The sequence below is a fragment of the Mycteria americana genome, chromosome 1, assembly GCF_035582795.1.
Source record: "Mycteria americana isolate JAX WOST 10 ecotype Jacksonville Zoo and Gardens chromosome 1, USCA_MyAme_1.0, whole genome shotgun sequence".
Taxonomy (NCBI): Eukaryota; Metazoa; Chordata; class Aves; order Ciconiiformes; family Ciconiidae; genus Mycteria; species Mycteria americana.
The window spans coordinates 197,927,270-197,945,873 of record NC_134365.1 but is presented as its reverse complement, the minus strand read 5'-3'; the positions used below and the strand labels follow the sequence as shown (position 1 = coordinate 197,945,873).

General features: G+C 39.2%; 1 protein-coding gene across 1 annotated transcript in view; it reads left to right on the top strand.

The window, feature by feature from the left end:
* The first annotated feature begins 6,752 nt into the window (after positions 1 to 6,752).
* The window catches only part of RXFP2 (relaxin family peptide receptor 2), a 36,518-nt gene continuing 24,666 nt past the window's right edge, over positions 6,753 to 18,604 (top strand). Inside the window, 11 exon segments of the mRNA XM_075498735.1 lie at positions 6,753 to 6,897; positions 9,552 to 9,691; positions 9,693 to 9,702; positions 11,392 to 11,470; positions 12,453 to 12,557; positions 14,200 to 14,271; positions 15,766 to 15,852; positions 16,736 to 16,807; positions 17,130 to 17,149; positions 17,152 to 17,200; positions 18,448 to 18,516. Coding sequence (XP_075354850.1) covers positions 6,753 to 6,897; positions 9,552 to 9,691; positions 9,693 to 9,702; positions 11,392 to 11,470; positions 12,453 to 12,557; positions 14,200 to 14,271; positions 15,766 to 15,852; positions 16,736 to 16,807; positions 17,130 to 17,149; positions 17,152 to 17,200; positions 18,448 to 18,516 — 848 coding nt within the window.

Genomic DNA, 18,604 nt, shown 5'->3' with positions numbered 1-18,604 from the left:
GGGTAACCTCCCGACAGCTGCTGCAGTCGCACACGTTAGGACGAGAGGAAATGGCCTCAAGTTGCGCCAGGGGAGGTTTAGACTGGATATTAGGAAATTTTACTTCACTGAAAGGGTTATCAAGCACTGGAACAGGCTGCCCAGGGAAGTGGTTGAGTCGCCGTCCCTGGAGGTATTTAAAGGACGTTTGGATGAGGTGCTTAGGGACATGGTGTAGTGGTGGACTTGGTAGTGTTAGGTTTACAGTTGGACTTGATGATCTTTAAGGTCTTTTCCAACCTATACGATTTTGTGATTCTGTGAAATGAAGGAAGGAATAAGCAACTGAAGAAGACAGGAGGAACACTTCTCAAGCATTATTCCTGAAACAGTGATACACTAAAACGTAACTTCAAACGCTGGTGCTCATATTTGGAATTGCAGGAATTGCACATAGGAGTTGTAGTTAAAGGGTCAAGCAGCAATTCAACCTGGAATGACTCAGGCTGTGAAGCAATGCCATATTTGTATTAAGATAAAATGCAGCACGTAAACCAGCAACAATTTCAACAGAGACTTCAGTTTTCTCTGACAATACCTGTTGTCAATTACAAAGGACTATATCATAAAAGTCCCAATGGCATTGTGTCTCTTACTGCATTCTTGGATATACCAAAAGTGAAAATGCATCTTGAACATGCAACAACAAACTCACTTTTATATCCTGTAGCTTTCATTTTTAACTGAAGGCAAAACTAGTTTTGGTTTTTTTCCTGTTTCTGTGAATTGAGGTTTCAAAATCCTTTGATGGGACAATCAATGAACTTAGCCACTTCAGCATTCAGAGGAGTCATGGGGTTCACTTGTTCCCTTGTCTGATGTTACAAAGGCTTTATCTAGAATTTTGTATTGGCTTTCATGGAAACAGTGACTTGGTAATCTGGCCTGCTGTGGCTGGTGAGCAGTTATTTGAGTGTATTCTTGACATCTCAGAAAAAAAGATTTCCCACATGAAACTCCTGAAAACAATGAATGAAAATTAAATTTTTCTTCCTCAGAAATCACTCATATACGTGTCATTTTCAGCACTGTTTTATTCTATTTTCCCATTTACTTAAAGCAGTGCTATATCTTGGGTTTCAAACAACTTATACTAGATAAATACAACCACAACTGAACAGAGCAAACAAACGTAGTTTTAAGGGGACATTGCTCAGGCTACAGTGAAGCATGAAAATAAAACAGTCGCTCTCCCTACACATGGAAAGAGTTATTAAAATGGTAAGCCATGACACTGCAGACAACATAATGTCATAGCATGCCTTAGGCCAGTCTTGTACTAACTGAGCAAGAAAAGTACCTGATGATAGCACTCTGGAATGTGTCTTTTACAAGGAGTGCTAACCTGATAGTGCACTCATTAACTCTGAAAACCCCATAGTGTAAATGTTGACAGGTAGGATTTTAACTGCAGGTGAAACATGTTTTCTTCTGAAAGGTTACAGTTCTCTGGGAAAATAATCATGAGGCATTGCCTGCAAGTCTGCTAGCATACTGAAAGTGTTGGAGGCAGTTAAGTTGAATTAATGTGTAACCGATACAAATTTGAGGAAAAAAGTCACAAGCTGCAAATCAACATTTTTGATGCTTTCTCTTTAAAACTTCTAACCAGTTCTAGTCGCATCACAAGAACATGACAAACAACGTTATGTGAGAAAACAGAGTTAAATGAGGAAAAAAGAGACCAAAATCAACTGGCTCTGGTAACCTAGAAACCCTGCACAAGACAATGTCCTGTCCACACCGCTATTCCTGCCATGGTTATAGGGTCTGCAGTGCTGCCTGTGTCAGGGATGCTTTTCTTAGGTGGGGTTCCCTACAGCTTGGCAGTAGAGAATGAAGGAAACATCTGTTTTCTATTTTAAAAGACTGAAACAGGAACAGAAACAATTTCTCCCTGTGACGGTTCAATCACTTTCCTGATGCCAGTTTTAATTAGCCAACAAACAGAATATCATTTGAAACATATAGCTGTTCCTCACAGCCCAATGAGAAACAGCAGTGGCCCCAATTCAGCAACATTCAAACATCACTAGATGGATGCCAAAATGTTAGGGGACTGGCTTAAAGTCATAAGTTTCCACTTTCATTTTTTTTTAAATCTCATCTTGGAGGTTCATTTCCACAAAAGGAATCTCATGAATCTGCAGGGATTCAATATGAAATGCCTAACATTCACAGTGGACATCCTTCCTTCCCTTTTATCAAGGGTCTTCCTCAGCATCTCCCCTTATCCTCCTGAGCGCTCTCTTACACTTTTACCTTGAGGGGCATCACACTTCATTGTCTGCAAACAGTTCATTGCCTGGCACTCATCAACCAACGCATGCCAGAGCAACACACTGCCTTTATACCGGTCTCCTCCCTGAACCTTGCTTTTGCTCTTCCTCTCTTGCAGATGAGCTCAGTTCTGCCATGCTCTCTCTGTGCCTGGGAACACTGGCAAAACCACTGTCTTTGTTGACACTCTAAGTAATGGATGCTTTTTTTTTCTGGATTCCTGTTCTTCACCTCCAATTGGCTCATTTTTTACGTCTGCCTTCTCCAGTTCAAGACATTGCATCACTTCAACCACCTTACACTCTCCTCTGGGCTAGCAGTAGACAGGACTGAGGTCCTAGCTGCTGAGCCTCCCAGCAGGACTCTCTGCAATCTAGATGGCCCATCAAGTGGGGAAAGGCATCCTCTGCACTTCCTCTGTGGGCTGACTTCAGCCCACACCGTTCCTGCATATCCAGGATTTAGTTTAAGAACACTGACCTCAAAAGTCATGTCTCTGTGTTCCTGGACACAGTCCTATGTTGCTATTTTGCATCCCCGTCTGAACACCAGCTCTTAGGATGCAAAGGTAGAGGTGTCTCTTAAGTCCTCAGTAGCTTTTTTTCCTTGTTCCCTGCCTACATGTGGCTTTGAAACGGGGAAAGGGAGATTACATAGAATCAAGAGAAATGGTAGTCATGAGAATCTGGCCACACAAAAAAACACCTAAAAGGTCTGAGGTCTCTACAGAAGTCCGCTGTACACAGACTACTTATTTCACCTATTTCACCAGCATTTAGCCCGAATGTATTACTACCTAGTACTATGCAGTGCTTAAAAATGCAATTAAGTACATTGCTCAAATCAGTTATACTCAGGATCCTCTACACTGAGCTGTAAGCCAGACTTCTATGTCAGGACAGCAAAATCAACCATGACTTTCTGGTAATAGGTAGTTGCCATTTTCATCACTGATGCAATGACAGGTAAGCAGAGGCATAAAAGTCTCCGAGTGATTTCACCACTCTCACTTGTACCAGAGGCAAGGCATTATCTCTGTTACTGCTGTGAAGGCCTCAAGAAGGCGCCAGTGTGTGATCTGTGGCACGGTCCCAAAGAAGAGTGAGAAGCAGGGCAGCTCTGCTCCTTTGCAGCTAGTGACCTGCAGCTGATTGCGCCTCAGTCCTCTGAGCAGACAACTTGCTGAGCACACGATAGGAATAGGATGCCAAGAAACAAGGACATTTACGAACGTTATTTCACTTTTTCATGTGATCCCCACATAATTTTGCATGACTACTATTCTCAGCTGTATTCTTCATTTGCATGTGCTGAATCTAAGTGCCATCCATCCCTTCTCTGAGGCTAGGAACTCTTCAAGTGCCTGAGTGGACAGTACATAGAAAACAGAAAGAGAGACAAACAGCACCAAGCAAGACATACATGTAATTTTACTGTGGTGGCCAAGAGCCTTTAGACCTTTCCACCAACTTTGACTTCAATCACCTTCCATGTTGCAATGTTGGCAAATGTGCACATTTGCATCTGCTGTTTCAGAAAGTGCAGAAAATCTACAGTGCTACATAGCACTAAGAAATATAGGTGTAAGTATGCCACGTCCCTCTCCCACCTTCATTTGCCTCCCATATTCAATATAAAGAGCACCAGTGGCTGGGGTGGTAAATGTATCCCAGATATTGCTAATTCCTGAAGTCAAATACTTTCTGGTATGAGTATTCCTCTTCCTTTTTAATTGTTCATTGCCTTGCATAGATGTGAACAGCAGTTTGGCCTTTTAACGGCAATTAATTCATGACAGGCCTTTTTTGTATCTTATGGAGTGGACTATTCATACGCATTGTATTTTGTAGTCCCTATTTCTGGAGATTTTTGCATTCCTTCTGTTAGCTCATGTATTCTGAAGTATTCTAGAAAGAAGTTATCAATAATTTCTGGTGAGATTTTATACAAATGCATTGTGGTCTTCTTGCATTTGTTTTCCTCATTTAAATAAAAATATGCAATGGAAGAACACAGCGACACTAGTCACACATATTAGTTAAATGCACTGAAAACTTACACAAAATGATGTATTAATGTTAGAGCAATGTGTCTGTCCTGCATAATTTTAAATGCAGATAGTGGTATAGCAGAAGACCTTCTACATGTCTGTGGTATCCTCCTTGGGTGGGAAAAAAAAGTTTTCATTAAGTGAGGGACACATATAAGGCTGCAATAACATGGGGCAGAAATATATTAACTTTCCAGACTAATAATTAGAGCAAAGGGGAAATGATCTTTCTTTGAGAAACTGCTATTTCAGAAGTCACTCTTGGAGACAACTAAGCAACTGAGTTCAGTGGGCCAACTCTACGCGATGTTTGATTACATGTTTAAGTATTTGGATGTTCGTACTTAGACGGCATTGTAACTAAAAAAAATCAAACTGACATCTTTGCTTTGTAATCCCAGCTGCAATATAATAACAGCAAACTGTTTAGAGATGTTTATCTCCCTTACAAAGGTAACTTACTGTTATTGGAAAAGAAAGACCTCCTATAACCCAAAATTAGAAATCAGTCATGAATCTAGTAAAATCAAAATCCCTTACACTCTCTCAGATGAAAGCAGCAGTAATCCAGAAGCCAGACAAAACTGTTACTATGGTTTAAATAATTGGCAACAACCTGATGGACAAAGACAAGAGACTTCTCTTTAGAGCTGGGAAGCAGCAGGCTGCAAGCATGCTCAATGCCACACATAGCTGAACTGGAGATTCCCTTATGAGAGCAGCTAGTAAGATGTCCAGAGCATTAGTACTGCTTGATGGCCATAAACATACTATAGCCCTTCTCTTAATCTTACTGACATCAGACTGGCAGCAATGCTATTTCTGCTCCATTTTGTTCCTCTGTTAGAAATCCAAGGTAAGACTGCTTCTTTCTTAATTCTTTATAAACCTGATTGCCTTTTGGGACACAGTAAGGAATTTTCATCTACATAAAGGAATTAACAAGGAATTTATTCTAAAGTAAGGAATCAGTAAGGAATTTTCATTTACATGATTTTGAAATTATATTTTTAGGAAAAAAAATGTTTACAGCACATGAGGAAATTTGATTTCATAAAAGGACAGAATTGTCCAACCAGGTTACTCTCAATTTGAGAGTAATGAAAATGAGTAATGAAATTAAATTCATTGAATGTAAGACTAAAGGATATACTGGAGCTTTTTGAAAAAGTACTTGACATAATAAAACATTGTTGTAAACAGCAAGCGTCACACCAGTATCATAACACATTTGCTACATATTAGGTGAAAAAAATAAGCATTTAACTTAGCAACTGAGTTTTCATAAATATTTCTCTATTGCAACAAAATTTGTGGTAATTTGGCCAAGAAAATCCTTTCAGTATCAGTATATTAAAATTAGAATTCTATAGCACTTTCAATATCAGAAATGATTGCCTAAAAGATTGTTTCTATGAGAAAAGTTATTTCCTATAGGAACACTGTATATAACAATATACAAGTAGAAGCTACAGTATTCCATTTACACAAATTTTCCAAAATAAAGACTTCTCAGTTCCTGCATAATTTCTTTTTTAATAATGAATAGTTTTCTTATGCTTAGGAACTCCTGAAGCATTCCAGAAAAGTGGATGAGTGGTTTTCACTGTAATTAGCTCGTGAACAGTAATTTCTCAGCTTGTGAAAAGTTATTTAATAAAATAGCATTTTTTCTAATAATGCGTAAAGGGCAGGTTATAGTGTAATCAAAATAAGAAACTGAAACAGAAAATATATTGCTGTGAAGAAAAGAAATTTTCAAAATTGCCAGCCTGTTAGAGACAGAAAATAAGTATTAGAGAATATATTATTTGTTCTGCACACACCCTGTTACAAAGGAGTGGAATATGAAGTATTTTAATGTACTGAATTTACCTAAATACTCTACTTAAAAAATAACTATTTTTCAATCACTATGTTTTGTTATTTCTGAAGGAAATTTTACTCATGTAGAGTTTTTATTTTAACATAAACTTTTTTTTATTGTTTCCAACATTAGGTTTAAGACAATGTGGTTAATAAAAACCATATAATGACTCACCTTTTCATTACACAGATTAATATATTGCTTTCATTGTTACAAGTTCGATTAGAAGAAAAAAAAGTTGGAAATAATTTATTACCAAAGCATCCCTTACGATGTTTCCTATTTACACACCATGAAAAAAAAATATCTTCATTTATTTTGAACTGTTATAAAAAAATATAAATATCCACCTTACCATTCTTTCAAATTGCTTTTTCCTTATACTCCCCATTAAGAGTAGGCAATAAGGCTTGAACCAATTTTGCCATAAATTATCTTGGTTTAACAGCAAATTCTTTGTTCCCTTTAGCCAAACCAGACTAGTTCAGACTACCCCAGAGAAGGATTGAACCCAAGATGACCGGGCGCTCCAAGACAGCCAGCGCAGCTTCCATCCTAACAGGTGCCAGCTCAAAAGCCTTGGATAACCACAGGTGCAAGCAAAAGATTTTGTCCTGTGTGGACAAGTCCTCACAGCCCTCGCATAACTGCGTTCCGAGAGGTACAGAAATATGAAGAGAATAACCCATCAGCTCCCGTCTTGCCCTCTCCTCTTATAACGTGTCTACAAATGTACATGTTCGGTATAGCAGCTTCGGGAATGTCATAGGACGCAGTTACGTCTGGGAAACCCACACCTGCAGCGTGTTGCCGGGGAAAACATCTGTAACGTAAAACGGGTATTGATTACAGGCTGTTTAGGCTTCACTAGGTGTGTACTCTACAATTCCTAGAACAGATCTATGAATCCACTCCAAAAGAGGGGAAAGCATCACTGGACTGTAAACCCTGTTGATGCCGCCAGCAAGGGCCCGCAGCCCGCAGCCGGCCTGGCGGCGTTGGCGGTGCTGTGCCGCCCTCTGACGGCTGCCGGTGCGCGGCTCCCTTTTCTGCCTGTTTCTTCCCCAGAAAGCTCTCTCCAACAGGCCGCCGTGACATGAAGTCTTCCCAGCCAGAAGGAAACCTCACACGACAACCCTCATATGCCAAGGCCTGTGGAACGTTAAGTATACAGCATCCTAGGCATGTTGGAGAAACAAAACTGGCATGCTACTGAGTGGAAAGAAGGTTATTCAAATCGGAGCCGTAACTTTGTAATTGATGCTAGCTAGCCAAACTGTGTCTAAAACATCAGTGACTGAAAATTCAAGACTTGAGGAAGTCTTACCAGTCTGAATTGATAAGCCCAGGAGGATCTCCTGGTGTAGCTGAGAGACTAGGTATCTTCAACAGCCGTTTCAGACTTTTTATATCACTGCCTAGAGATTCTATGCCTGACAAATTTAAGGATAAAATATTTAAATCCAGACTTTTAAGCCTTTTCTTTTTATGATGAACTGCTGTTCACAGCAGCTACAGGCCCTCTTCAGTGAGAAACTGCTTCTCAGTGTCAGGAAGGGATTTACAGTCTAGACTTTAATAATAGTACCAATGCAGGCTAGTGATCACTTGAGTTGTTCAGCTCTGACAATAAAAAAACCCCAGCTATTATAAGTGTGGCAATCGATCATATTTAAGTGTCATACAACTACTGAGCATAAATTATAGTGTGACTCACTTTTCAACCAGGGAAAAGAATAACCTGGTAAAGGATCCATTCATTTCAAAAAGAGAGTTCAGGGATGTTGTTTTCCTGTGGAGTGCCATGGATAAAGAGTCTGTCACCATAGTAAATGCAGGAACCCTAAACCAAGCACATTTTAGATTAATGTGAAAACCTGATGACTAGTGCCATTTCTGTAGATTTTCTAAATCTCACAAATAGACGGTATCTAATTTGCATTGTTGCTTTAATCCTGCTCACCATTCATGCCATTACATGCATGTTTCATGCTGACAATCCACAGCATTTTCAAAGTTTTATGACAACAGTTCTTGCAGTTCATCAAACATCTCTCCAACTTGTAGTTTGAATCTATCAAGTTGTTGTCTTCCAATTTGATATAAAACCAAGTCTTTCTTTTCCCAGCTAGAAAAAAAATATATTGGTGGAAAAGAATGGTTACAAAAACTTAGATCTGTGCACAAGTAAATGATTTTGTGTATGTTTTAGTGTGTGTCTTCATTGAAACAGGATCCAGAAATGTAAAGACTTCTCTTTCCATTTTCCAATGATTTTTACTGATTCTAAGTGCGATTCATTTGACATACTTGGTTGGTTTTTTTCTTTTCATCTCTTCCTTCTTAAGCATTATGTGACCTTAACAACAGCTGTACTCCCACTGAGCTCTCAGTCAATAATATTTCAGTGATTTTGAAGCTAAGCAAAGCAAACTGACCTGTCTGCTCTCACAGTGACATGGGAGCAGTAATAATAGGATCCAAAAAAATATATTCTGTTATCATCTGAAATGTGCCTTAATTATGTGTGTTACAACAGCTCCAAGCAGTATTGATTCAACAAGGGCTTTCACTAAACCAATTTTAACAGTGCTGAAATCTCTGGATCAGTCTTATTGCAAAGGAGAGCTTTTGCACAACTTGGACATTAGCAAAGAATGTTTCAGTTTTTCTGCTTTAAACAAAACTGTTCCTACAACCGCAGTCACTGAAAGAGACAACATTCCTTGCTTGCACTACCAAGTTTGCAATCAATTTATAGACTTGTTTCATTAAAGCACATTGAATAACAGTGACATGTTCGAGAACTGTGCGCATGTTGCATCAACCTAGCTGATCCACAGTAATATGCGATATGGTTTGGTCGATTTTTGGTTATTTATGCTCCAGCTGGAAGTTCTCTCTTCACATGAGACTTCCATGCCCCCCAGCCAGGAGCACCCAAGTACCATTTCCCTGTCCATCCCCGGCCATGCTGCAGGGTTCTGCTACTTAATGCTCACACTTTCAAGGAATCAGTCTACCGGGAAAGTAAATTGATGAGTTTCTTTCTGGCCAGCAATGTGTTCTGCAGATGATGGGAAAGAGAGAAGAAAAACAAACAGAAATTTTAAGCTGTCTCTTCTAAATTTCAGTGGTGGTAAGCCATTTGTGCCTCACACTGTAATGCAAAAGGCAGAATTAAAATTACATACAATGCACTTTAAAGTGAAAAATGAAAATATTCTGTCACATGCTGTGCTTGTGGTTTTATCAGGCCTTTCTAATTTGAAACATGCTCTGCTATAGAGGAAATGTCCTCCCATATTTTCTCAGAATCCTGGCTGATGGAAGACATTTCAGTTGGTGTTGTCTGCCAAAAGGGTTATTTTCCATGCAGAAATCATATGACGTGCCTCCTGCTGGCATTTCATTGTGATAGCATAAATGACTGTGAGAATGGTGCAGACTCTGTGAGAGAACTGTGGTGAGTACTGCAGCCTCTGTAAGTATACAGAAACAAGATCTCGTTGTCGGATGTGCTCCTGCAGCTAATACACACTGAATCACTAATAGTCGGCAGATGATCCACAAGCCTGACAACTCTGGGGTTTTCAATGTAATTGAATATTTTCTCTTCTTCAATGAATGAGGGAATTACACCATGCTGGTCAGCAAAGAAAACTGATAGGGTGTCTAAAGGCATGCCCCAGGCAGACTCCAGTGGTGAGATTCCTGTAGAATCCCTATTGTATTATCCTCTGCTGTGGGCAGTGGGTAATCACTGCATATCTGTGTGGGGAAGCCTTCAAAGTGGGTGCACAAACTCCTGCACATAAGTAGGCGTACTTACACTCAGTAAGGATTTCTACCAGTAGAAGTGAAGAATTCTTATTCTGTGATGATTTCAAGTGTTGTAAGAGTCTTAGATATATACATATGTTGGTATACGTGCATAAGCACATGCGCACTTGATGGTGATCACACTACCATTCCTCTCTGTCTTATTGATCTCCACGCCCACTCTCAATCCAAAAGAGCAATGAGGAAGTCAGATCAATGAGACCAAACTCCTTTTTTGGCTAATAAATGATCCCTATTTTGGAGCATGATTCCCTCTACATCACGTTTGACTTCTGTGACTCTGAAGCATGTTGGGTCAGAAGATAATGTGTCAACTCCACTGTCATCTCCTGCTTTGTATCCTCCCTCCCCACCTGCCTCCTGGTGAAGTTCTTACATCTCTTTCACTTCCTTTTCTTCTTCCTAGGTATTTCAAATCATCCTCCTGTGCCTCTTTCCTTTTTCATTACCATCACCTCTCAGCTACCATCTTTGGATGTGGTCATTTTTATTTATGACTTTCCACATTGCACCTTTCCTGTTTACCACTCACCTATGTACCAGTGCCGCTACTAGCTCCAAACTGCACTCTGGTGTACTAACACTGATTGCCCCAAAGGCTGATATTCTCCATATCTAATCGAAATTCCTACCTTCTGCCAATCTATTAAAAAAAATTATTAAGCTTTATAACTTTTAACTGATTTTCTCTTGAATCTCATATAACTTGTACAATTGCCTATACATTTAGCTGGTCCAGTAATGATTTGTTCTCATCATTTTCCATGGTTTTGCCTGAAATTTGAGATCACCAAACATATTCATTTACTGAAACTGGTGTAAACTTTCTGGTTTTTACTGAGTCCCTTTCTGACTTTCAGTCTTGTCCTAGAACATTTCCATTATCATTTGTAGGTTTGCACTGTAAATAATTTGTAACTCTCCATGTTATACCATGTACTGCAGTATGAGTTCCTCCACTACATTAATCATTCTTCTTTAGCATTCAGTTCTTTTTATCAACACATCTTCTAATAATATTTTGCATCAACATTAGATTTCTTTCTCTATTTCTCTCTCTCTGCCATGCTTATAGTCTGGTACACTTCTGATATTCAATTTACATGAGATTTCTTGATTTGGGCTTATAATTGCTACTCATAATCAGCAGAAAAGACAATAAAAACAATCTGTTTGAAGATTTACTTTTGGTTCCATCCCATATAAGAAAACACATGTACGCCACAGACAAATTGGCATTAATGTTCTGGTTTCCATTAAAAGCTGATAGACAATTTAAAGTACAGCTGACAAACATTACCACTCTTTACAGGATATAATAGTGGATGGGCAAGTATCTTTGATATGGTTCATGGAAAGCTTAATTATCTGGATTTATCAGAAGAATTCTAACCTAATCCTAATGCCCTTATTAATTTCCTTAAACTATTTTACACTTCTAAGGCTTTTCATTGCATACATATGTTTACTATAATTATAGAGATATCTGGAATTTTAGATGCGCTCAGGGAACTCCTTTACTTTCCCAGAGCTTTTTGCATGCATACCGGAGCAGAGCAGAGTAATGCAATGTGGAACTTACTTGTTAGTGCCACGTTGCAGCTGTATAAAGTTGCAGGAAAATGGTAATCACATTTCTGGAAACTTTTGGAAAGTCAGTATTTTTTTTCATCCCACTCAGGAACAAAAGCAAAAAGAAAGGCTTCTCTATGAAACATTAAAAAAAACTAAAATCTTGAAATGTTTTATGTTGATCCCTTCTAAAATATTTCTTCCTGCCTATTGATGAAGAGTCAGAAACCCAAAAGCCTCAGCTCAGTCAAAGTATTACAGCTCTGGGATAGCTCTTCAGATGGACTGCCAAGCTGGGGTACCCAAAAAGCCCTTCCCTTAAATCCCAGAAAGCAAGGATAGTGTCTTGGCAAGCAAGAGGCAAGTTTATATTCTGTGTTCCCTCTGGTCTGCACTAGAATCAAAGCATCCAGTTTCTTAGTGAAGTGTAGTGACTTAAATCTGCATTCTCCAGTGGAAACTGTTCCATCCGCAGTTTCTCAGATGTTCTCATTTGTATGTATATATAAATTTATATGTACATCAAGTACTTATTGTAGCTTATGGACAGTAGGATATCAAACTTGATTTGTTTTACTTACATTTGCTTTCATTACATGTAAAGCACTGCAGTCCTAGGAAGTGCAGCATCACTGTTTTATAGCCTTCCTGATAAGTGAACCTTACTAGGGTAATTTGAGTGTGTTGCCTCTAGATGTCCAATCCCTTTCTAAAAAGAGGTCTTAGAATGACACTCCATCTGATTAGACATATTTGGTGGGTCATATGTAAGCCATTCACTCAAGAATCCCTTTTCCCAGGTCCTCACCAATACCCAGAAGGTTGCAGCTGCATGGAAACAGAACTAGAATGTGCTGCTGTTAATTTAATGTCTGTTCCACTTGTTTCAAGTACCGTAAGCCTCCTGTAAGTAGAGTTCCCTTTGCTCTCCAGCATAAAGCTGTTTTACAAACAAAGATGCTGAAACACACTTTGCATAGTGCTACACTACCAAGTATGGGCCCTCTGCATTCAGAGACTGCAGAAAAGGTTGACCCACTACAGATATTTACTAGGTGATTTACTAGTATGTAGTGAATGCTGTGAGCATTTTGCTGCAAGGCCCACTTCAGTGTGGAATTCATCTGACAAAATATATGTGTCAACACTGTAAACCACTCATCCAATACAGGTCATATGAACTGCACACAGAACATGTTTACTTCTCTCCTCTAAAGAGAGCTTGGGGTGTTAGCTGAGATGTGCATTTTCCACTGCAGATGCAATGACATGAGTTGAATGCTATTTGGGTTCGTCATTCCTATTGCTTAAAGCCTGTCAGCCCCAGGCCACTCACTAAAGATCACTGGTTGTGCAGCCAGCATAGGGGTAATGAGCACCCACCAAATATTGCTGAAGTTATCAAAGCAGGAATTTCAGGATTATTGGTTCTTAATGATGACTGACAGCTCCCTATTTCATTTTGCCAGCTCCAGTCCTACAGGTTGTCAAAATTTATATATGGCTGAATAATTGTTAACATGAGAAATTCTCAAAGATCTCTCTGGATCACTGAAGGTGTCGTGGTTTAACCCCAGCCAGCAACTAAGCCCCACACAGCCGCTCGCTCACTCCCCCCCGGTGGAGAGAATCAGAAGAGTAAAAGTGAGAAAACTCAAGGGTTGAGATAAAGACAGTTTAATAGGGAAAGCAAAAGCTGTGCACGCAAGCAAAGCAAAGCAAGGAATTCATTCACTCCTTCCCATGGGCAGGCAGGTGTTCAGCCATCTCCAGGAAAGCAGGGCTCCATCACGCATAACGGTTACTTGGGAAGACAAACGCCATCACTCCAAATGTTCCCCCCTTCCTTCCTCTTCCCCCAGCTTTCTATGCTGAGCATGATGCCATATGGTATGGAACATCCCCTTGGTCAGTTGGGGTCAGCTGTCCCAGCTCTGTCCCCTCCCAGCTTCTTGTGCACCCCCAGCCTCCTCGCTGGTGGGGTGGGGTGAGAGGCAGAAAAGGCCTGGACTCTGTGTAAGCACTGCCCAGCAGTAACTAAAACATCCCTGTGTTATCAGCACTGTTTCCAGCACAAATCCAAACCACAGCCCCATACTAGCACTGTGAAGAAAATTAACTCTGTCCCAGCCAAAACCAGCACAGAAGGAAAATATTTAAAAGAGGCCAGTCTTAAAACTCGGCAAGGAAGTTTGCTGGCCTTCAGCTAGCTTGTTCAAGCCGTCAAGTACATTTACTTTCCAAACAAACCAAAGGGAAGGCCTGTCTTCTCCCAGCTAATCCCAGGAGGGCACTCGAGCTTCAGCTCGGGATTTAAACAATAAGGACAGATGACAAAGAAGCTGAGGTTACCCAGGTTTCACAGGCAAAGTAATGCACCCAACGTACTGCACCCGCTGTAACGTAACGGAATGTGCCCAAATGGAATGTGTCCTTTCTGGGCTCCGAGCCTGTGCCAGCTGCACCCAGATGTAAGCTCTGATTGTTGACAGTTGCAACACTGACCAGTTAAGACCTAATTTAAACGTCAGTTACCGATAACTTTTAGGTCACTCACACACAACCAGATCCATTCTCTTCCAGATGAAGTTTTCAGCAAGTGTACAAAGGTGAAGAAAATGTGAGTATCTTGACAGTTTATTAAATTATTACATGAGTCCTGGAATATATAGTATGAACAAAATCAATATACAGTCACCTGTGTGACCACTTTTTTAACAGTATAGCATGGAATTTGCCTTTGAAATTCATGTTTTGATCATGTTGGTCTGCCAGTGTAGCTAGATGTGTACAGATGCAGGCAGTTTTGTATGCAATACACAGAGATCTTGCTCCCTGCCACAGAAAAATAAGTAAGCAGAAAATAAGTCTGTCTAATGAGACATACCACCATTTTGTCATGAAACTGCACCTTACTGTTTTTAAAGGGTAAATAAAGCATCTTTTTAATTTTTTCCCATTTTCTTTCTTCTTTGATGTTAAGCTACCATGGAAACCAATTGCAAAATTATGCAAGTAGCTGTACACATGACAAGTTCTCCTGTGTAGTCAATCCTCTCACAGACCACTAGTACATTTTTTTTTTTCAAGCTGGGCGGTGTCTGCCATGTTCTTTATACAGTAGGATGGCCTTTTTATTGGAATTTGACTTGGAGAGCTTTCAATACAGCTTCCTCCAAGTTCCTGTAGGAACTAGTCTGACCTTCCTCGAGTTACGAAGAAGGAAGGCGTTCATACATATTACATTGTCAGGTAGAATGACTTGTGTCCTTTTTAAATATGGCTGTTGTTAATAACAAAAAAATCAATCAATCAATCAGCCCTACACCTCAGATAAATTCTTATAGGATTAAGGCATACATACAAAGCTAGCATGTATGAAGTCTACATAAGAAAACGGGGACAGCTCCAAGGGTAAGAATTCATATACCAGGCTTAAGATAAATCCTCATAAAACCCCTAAGTACACAGTATTTGAGTTTAGCTCTTGCTTCTGACTGGATGGTGTATGCCTTTTATTTGACAGTTCCTAATAACAGCTCAAGCTGCCTTCCATCCAAAAGCGGTTAGCAGCCTGCAAGAACAACAGTCATGTGAAAGGACTGTATCAGAGCGCTAGAACCAATTTTGTATAAACAAAATATACATGCCACTAATTTTCAGCTGAGTTGCATCAGCAGGTGCAATGTATGTTAGCATAAGTGTGCCAAGAAGGATGGCTAGTGATGGTTCACATTTAATAAAATTCAAAATAATATACCTGCAGCCTGGAACAGTATTGGCTTTTGTCGCCAGCCTCCAGTGCTTTCTATTTTGTATCTTATTTTTTATACCCTATGATCTTCTATTCCAAAAGCATAATCAAGAAATGGAACATGACACACCCTGGAGACAGACGCATACAGAATAGCTTCAAAGAAGTCATTAGAAAGTTCTGTTCTGGTGGGAAATATTAAATCTGACTTCAGTGGTGTTACACGAGGCATTAATTGTGCTTAAAATGGCAGAAGGGGATAAATATGGGATTATAAAACATTTGCATTTCTAAGAAGTTTAATCATGTCTAATCAGTCTAATCATGATTATCCTGGCTTTCTTACCTTACCTGTACCGGATTTCTACAACACAATTGCATTCAGACAATATCAAGCAAAGCATCCTTTGGACTATGCAAAACTCAGAAAATTGTGAGTACGTTATTGCCCTATTTTGCCTTTTTAAATAAGTGATTGCCTCTTGGGTATCACAAAGCAACCAGCTTTCCACAATACAGGAAATGGCGTCTAAACTTCAGCCCTTCAAAGTCTCGTCCAACCACTGTTCCGCATATTCCAGCGGAATATGTGAAAGATGTGAAATATGAAAGATGTGAGCGCTTCCTGAATTTTAACTCTTGCTGTGACTCTAATTGCACGCTGGGGCAAAGACAAATCGCTGAGCTTCTTTTTGTATCATTATCAACCCATTATAAACTTCATCTACTATGTCTACCTGACACTGCCTCATTAGTTGATGTTCACAAACCATATTGGCCAATTTTTTCAAATGTCAGCATCTACAGCATTATTAGGTACCCGGGTATCCCCACCACTTCCAACAGCTGATACAAGCTCAGTGCCTTTGAAAATCAGGCTAATCTTTTTGGTTCCTTATCAAATTTTGAATAAAAAGCTACGGGTATTGACATTTTGATAGATTACTGTATATAAATGCAAAGCATTTTTACTATGTCTACCTTGGTCTAAAAAGCATATGTATAACACCTAGGCAAAAGTTGTCCATTGTATCATAGCAAAACAGATCCATCCCAGTGCAGTGCAAAACTATTCATAAAAGCACATTTTGAATGCTTTACCCAGCATCATTCCAACTATGATTATTTAAAAAGATTAAGTCAAATGCTACTGCCCTTGCAGTAACAGACAGCCTTTTATGAGACAGAAACATTAAAATACTTTCACTCAGCATTTTAAAATCAAATATTGCTTGTCACAGTTCTTTATCTTTCTGGTTGTTCTTATCAACTGTCTGAAAGGTTTCTGCTTCCTCCTTTTAGTTTCCATGTTATATGTTTTTGTCAACAGGTATCTCAGTCATAAAGGTATCACTAGTTTGAAACCTGGGGTACTCAGAGATCTACACAAATTGAAATGGCTGCGAGTACCCATTTTCTCCCTGTCTGTAAAAGTACCGTTCATCACTGGCAGTGCGTGTGTTTATGGCATTGATCTAAAAAGAAAGGAACACGGCAGTAAAGCTATGTCTGCAAATGACATTCTGCATAACAAATTTGGAATGACTACTGCAGCTTGCAACTCCTTATCACACAGGTTATGTTTCAATTTCTGGAAGTAATAACTAGTCTAGTTATTTTGGATTTGCAGAGGAAAAGCTCCCTCATTATTTGCTCATCTCAGCCATTTTTTCATTGTTTCTTTACAAGGATTGGTGATGTAGTAAACTATTCGTTCTTTCCAGAATTCTAGATTATAACCCAATATGAAAATTTCACAGCAGTTATTTACTGGTCTAAAGTCTTTGTTTTTTCGGTAAGTATTGCTCTTGCACATTTTCATATTGGTATTGTTCAATATCCAAGTAGCTTTCCTTTCTATCTTCTTGCTTTTCCTCCAAGTTCTTTTCTTTCTTTAAGACTTTCAAACATCTTCATGAAGGAATCATGCTTGTCAGCTCCCCATATTTACCACGTCTGGATCCAAATTTGGATTTGGATTTGGATTTCTCATAGGCGTCTTCCATGCTATGGCTATCTTTACTATGTTTCTGTTAAAACTAAAGCACGTTCCCAAAGTTGTAAAATGTAGAATCGTATCTGTCTTCTCAGAACGCCTACAGGAAACTCACGATCTAAACTGGAAATTCTTGGATACCACCAGCAGACACCTAGCATCTCTTTTTAGAAAACCAAAACAGTATTTAGGTACTTGAACAATTCCCCAGGCAGATATCTCTGTGACGACTATAACAGAAAATTCCATATAAGGCAGAGCTTACAGTAAGCGGGAAGGAGACGTGAAGTCCTATAAGCATTTTCCATCACCCTCATCAAGTAAACCAGCAACTGAAAAGTATAATCTCGGTTTCTTAGAAAAGCTAGCAGCTGTTTTTAATAGTATCCAGGGAAATAAATTACTTGGGTTTGCTAGCAGAAAATTTTTTGCTACTAATCCCTTGGCCCAGGGCAAAGAAGATAAAAAACTTAGTGTCTTTAATGATTCCTTGACTCAAGTGTCTCAGCCGAGCTCGTGGTAGGCAGCTGCTGGCATCAGAGCTGGCACCAGTAGCCTTTGGACCATGCTCCACAGAGTGAGCACTGAAGCAATGGATGGGGCAGGAGCTGAAATACCTTTCCACCTTACCAGCTCCCATGGGAAAGAGTTTGAGAAAGGTCATAGCATGTGTGGAAAATGTACATTACCCATACTGAGAATGTAAATTATTTAATGAACGCATTTTTTTTCCAAGTTGTTCGATTTAGCATATTCCTCGGTCATTCAATGTATCCATTGCTTATAAATAAAATACCTTAATAAGCTAGTATCCAAAAAAATAACTGTTTGTGCTATGTTTTGCTACTGGTAACTTAAAAAATCTTTTTTCTTGTGTAGTTTCTGTAAAATGTAAATTTCCCTTAAATTTTAAAGCAATGTAACTAAATCTAATCTTGGATTTTTCTCTCAAAAATTTACATTTGCATATCTTTCTTACACTTACATATTGTGTTATGAAGTATGATGAAACATCTTGTTTTCTAACCATGTTTTAATTTATGAAGATCAATGATAAGAAATTCACTTGAGACTCTTCCCAAGATCTGTACTCAAATGCCTCTTACTAACTGGATGCAAATCAATTATGCAAAAAACTCATTTGATAAATGAATATATCTTTTTCTGTGCAGATAAAAAATGCATCTTTTGTTTATTCTGTTA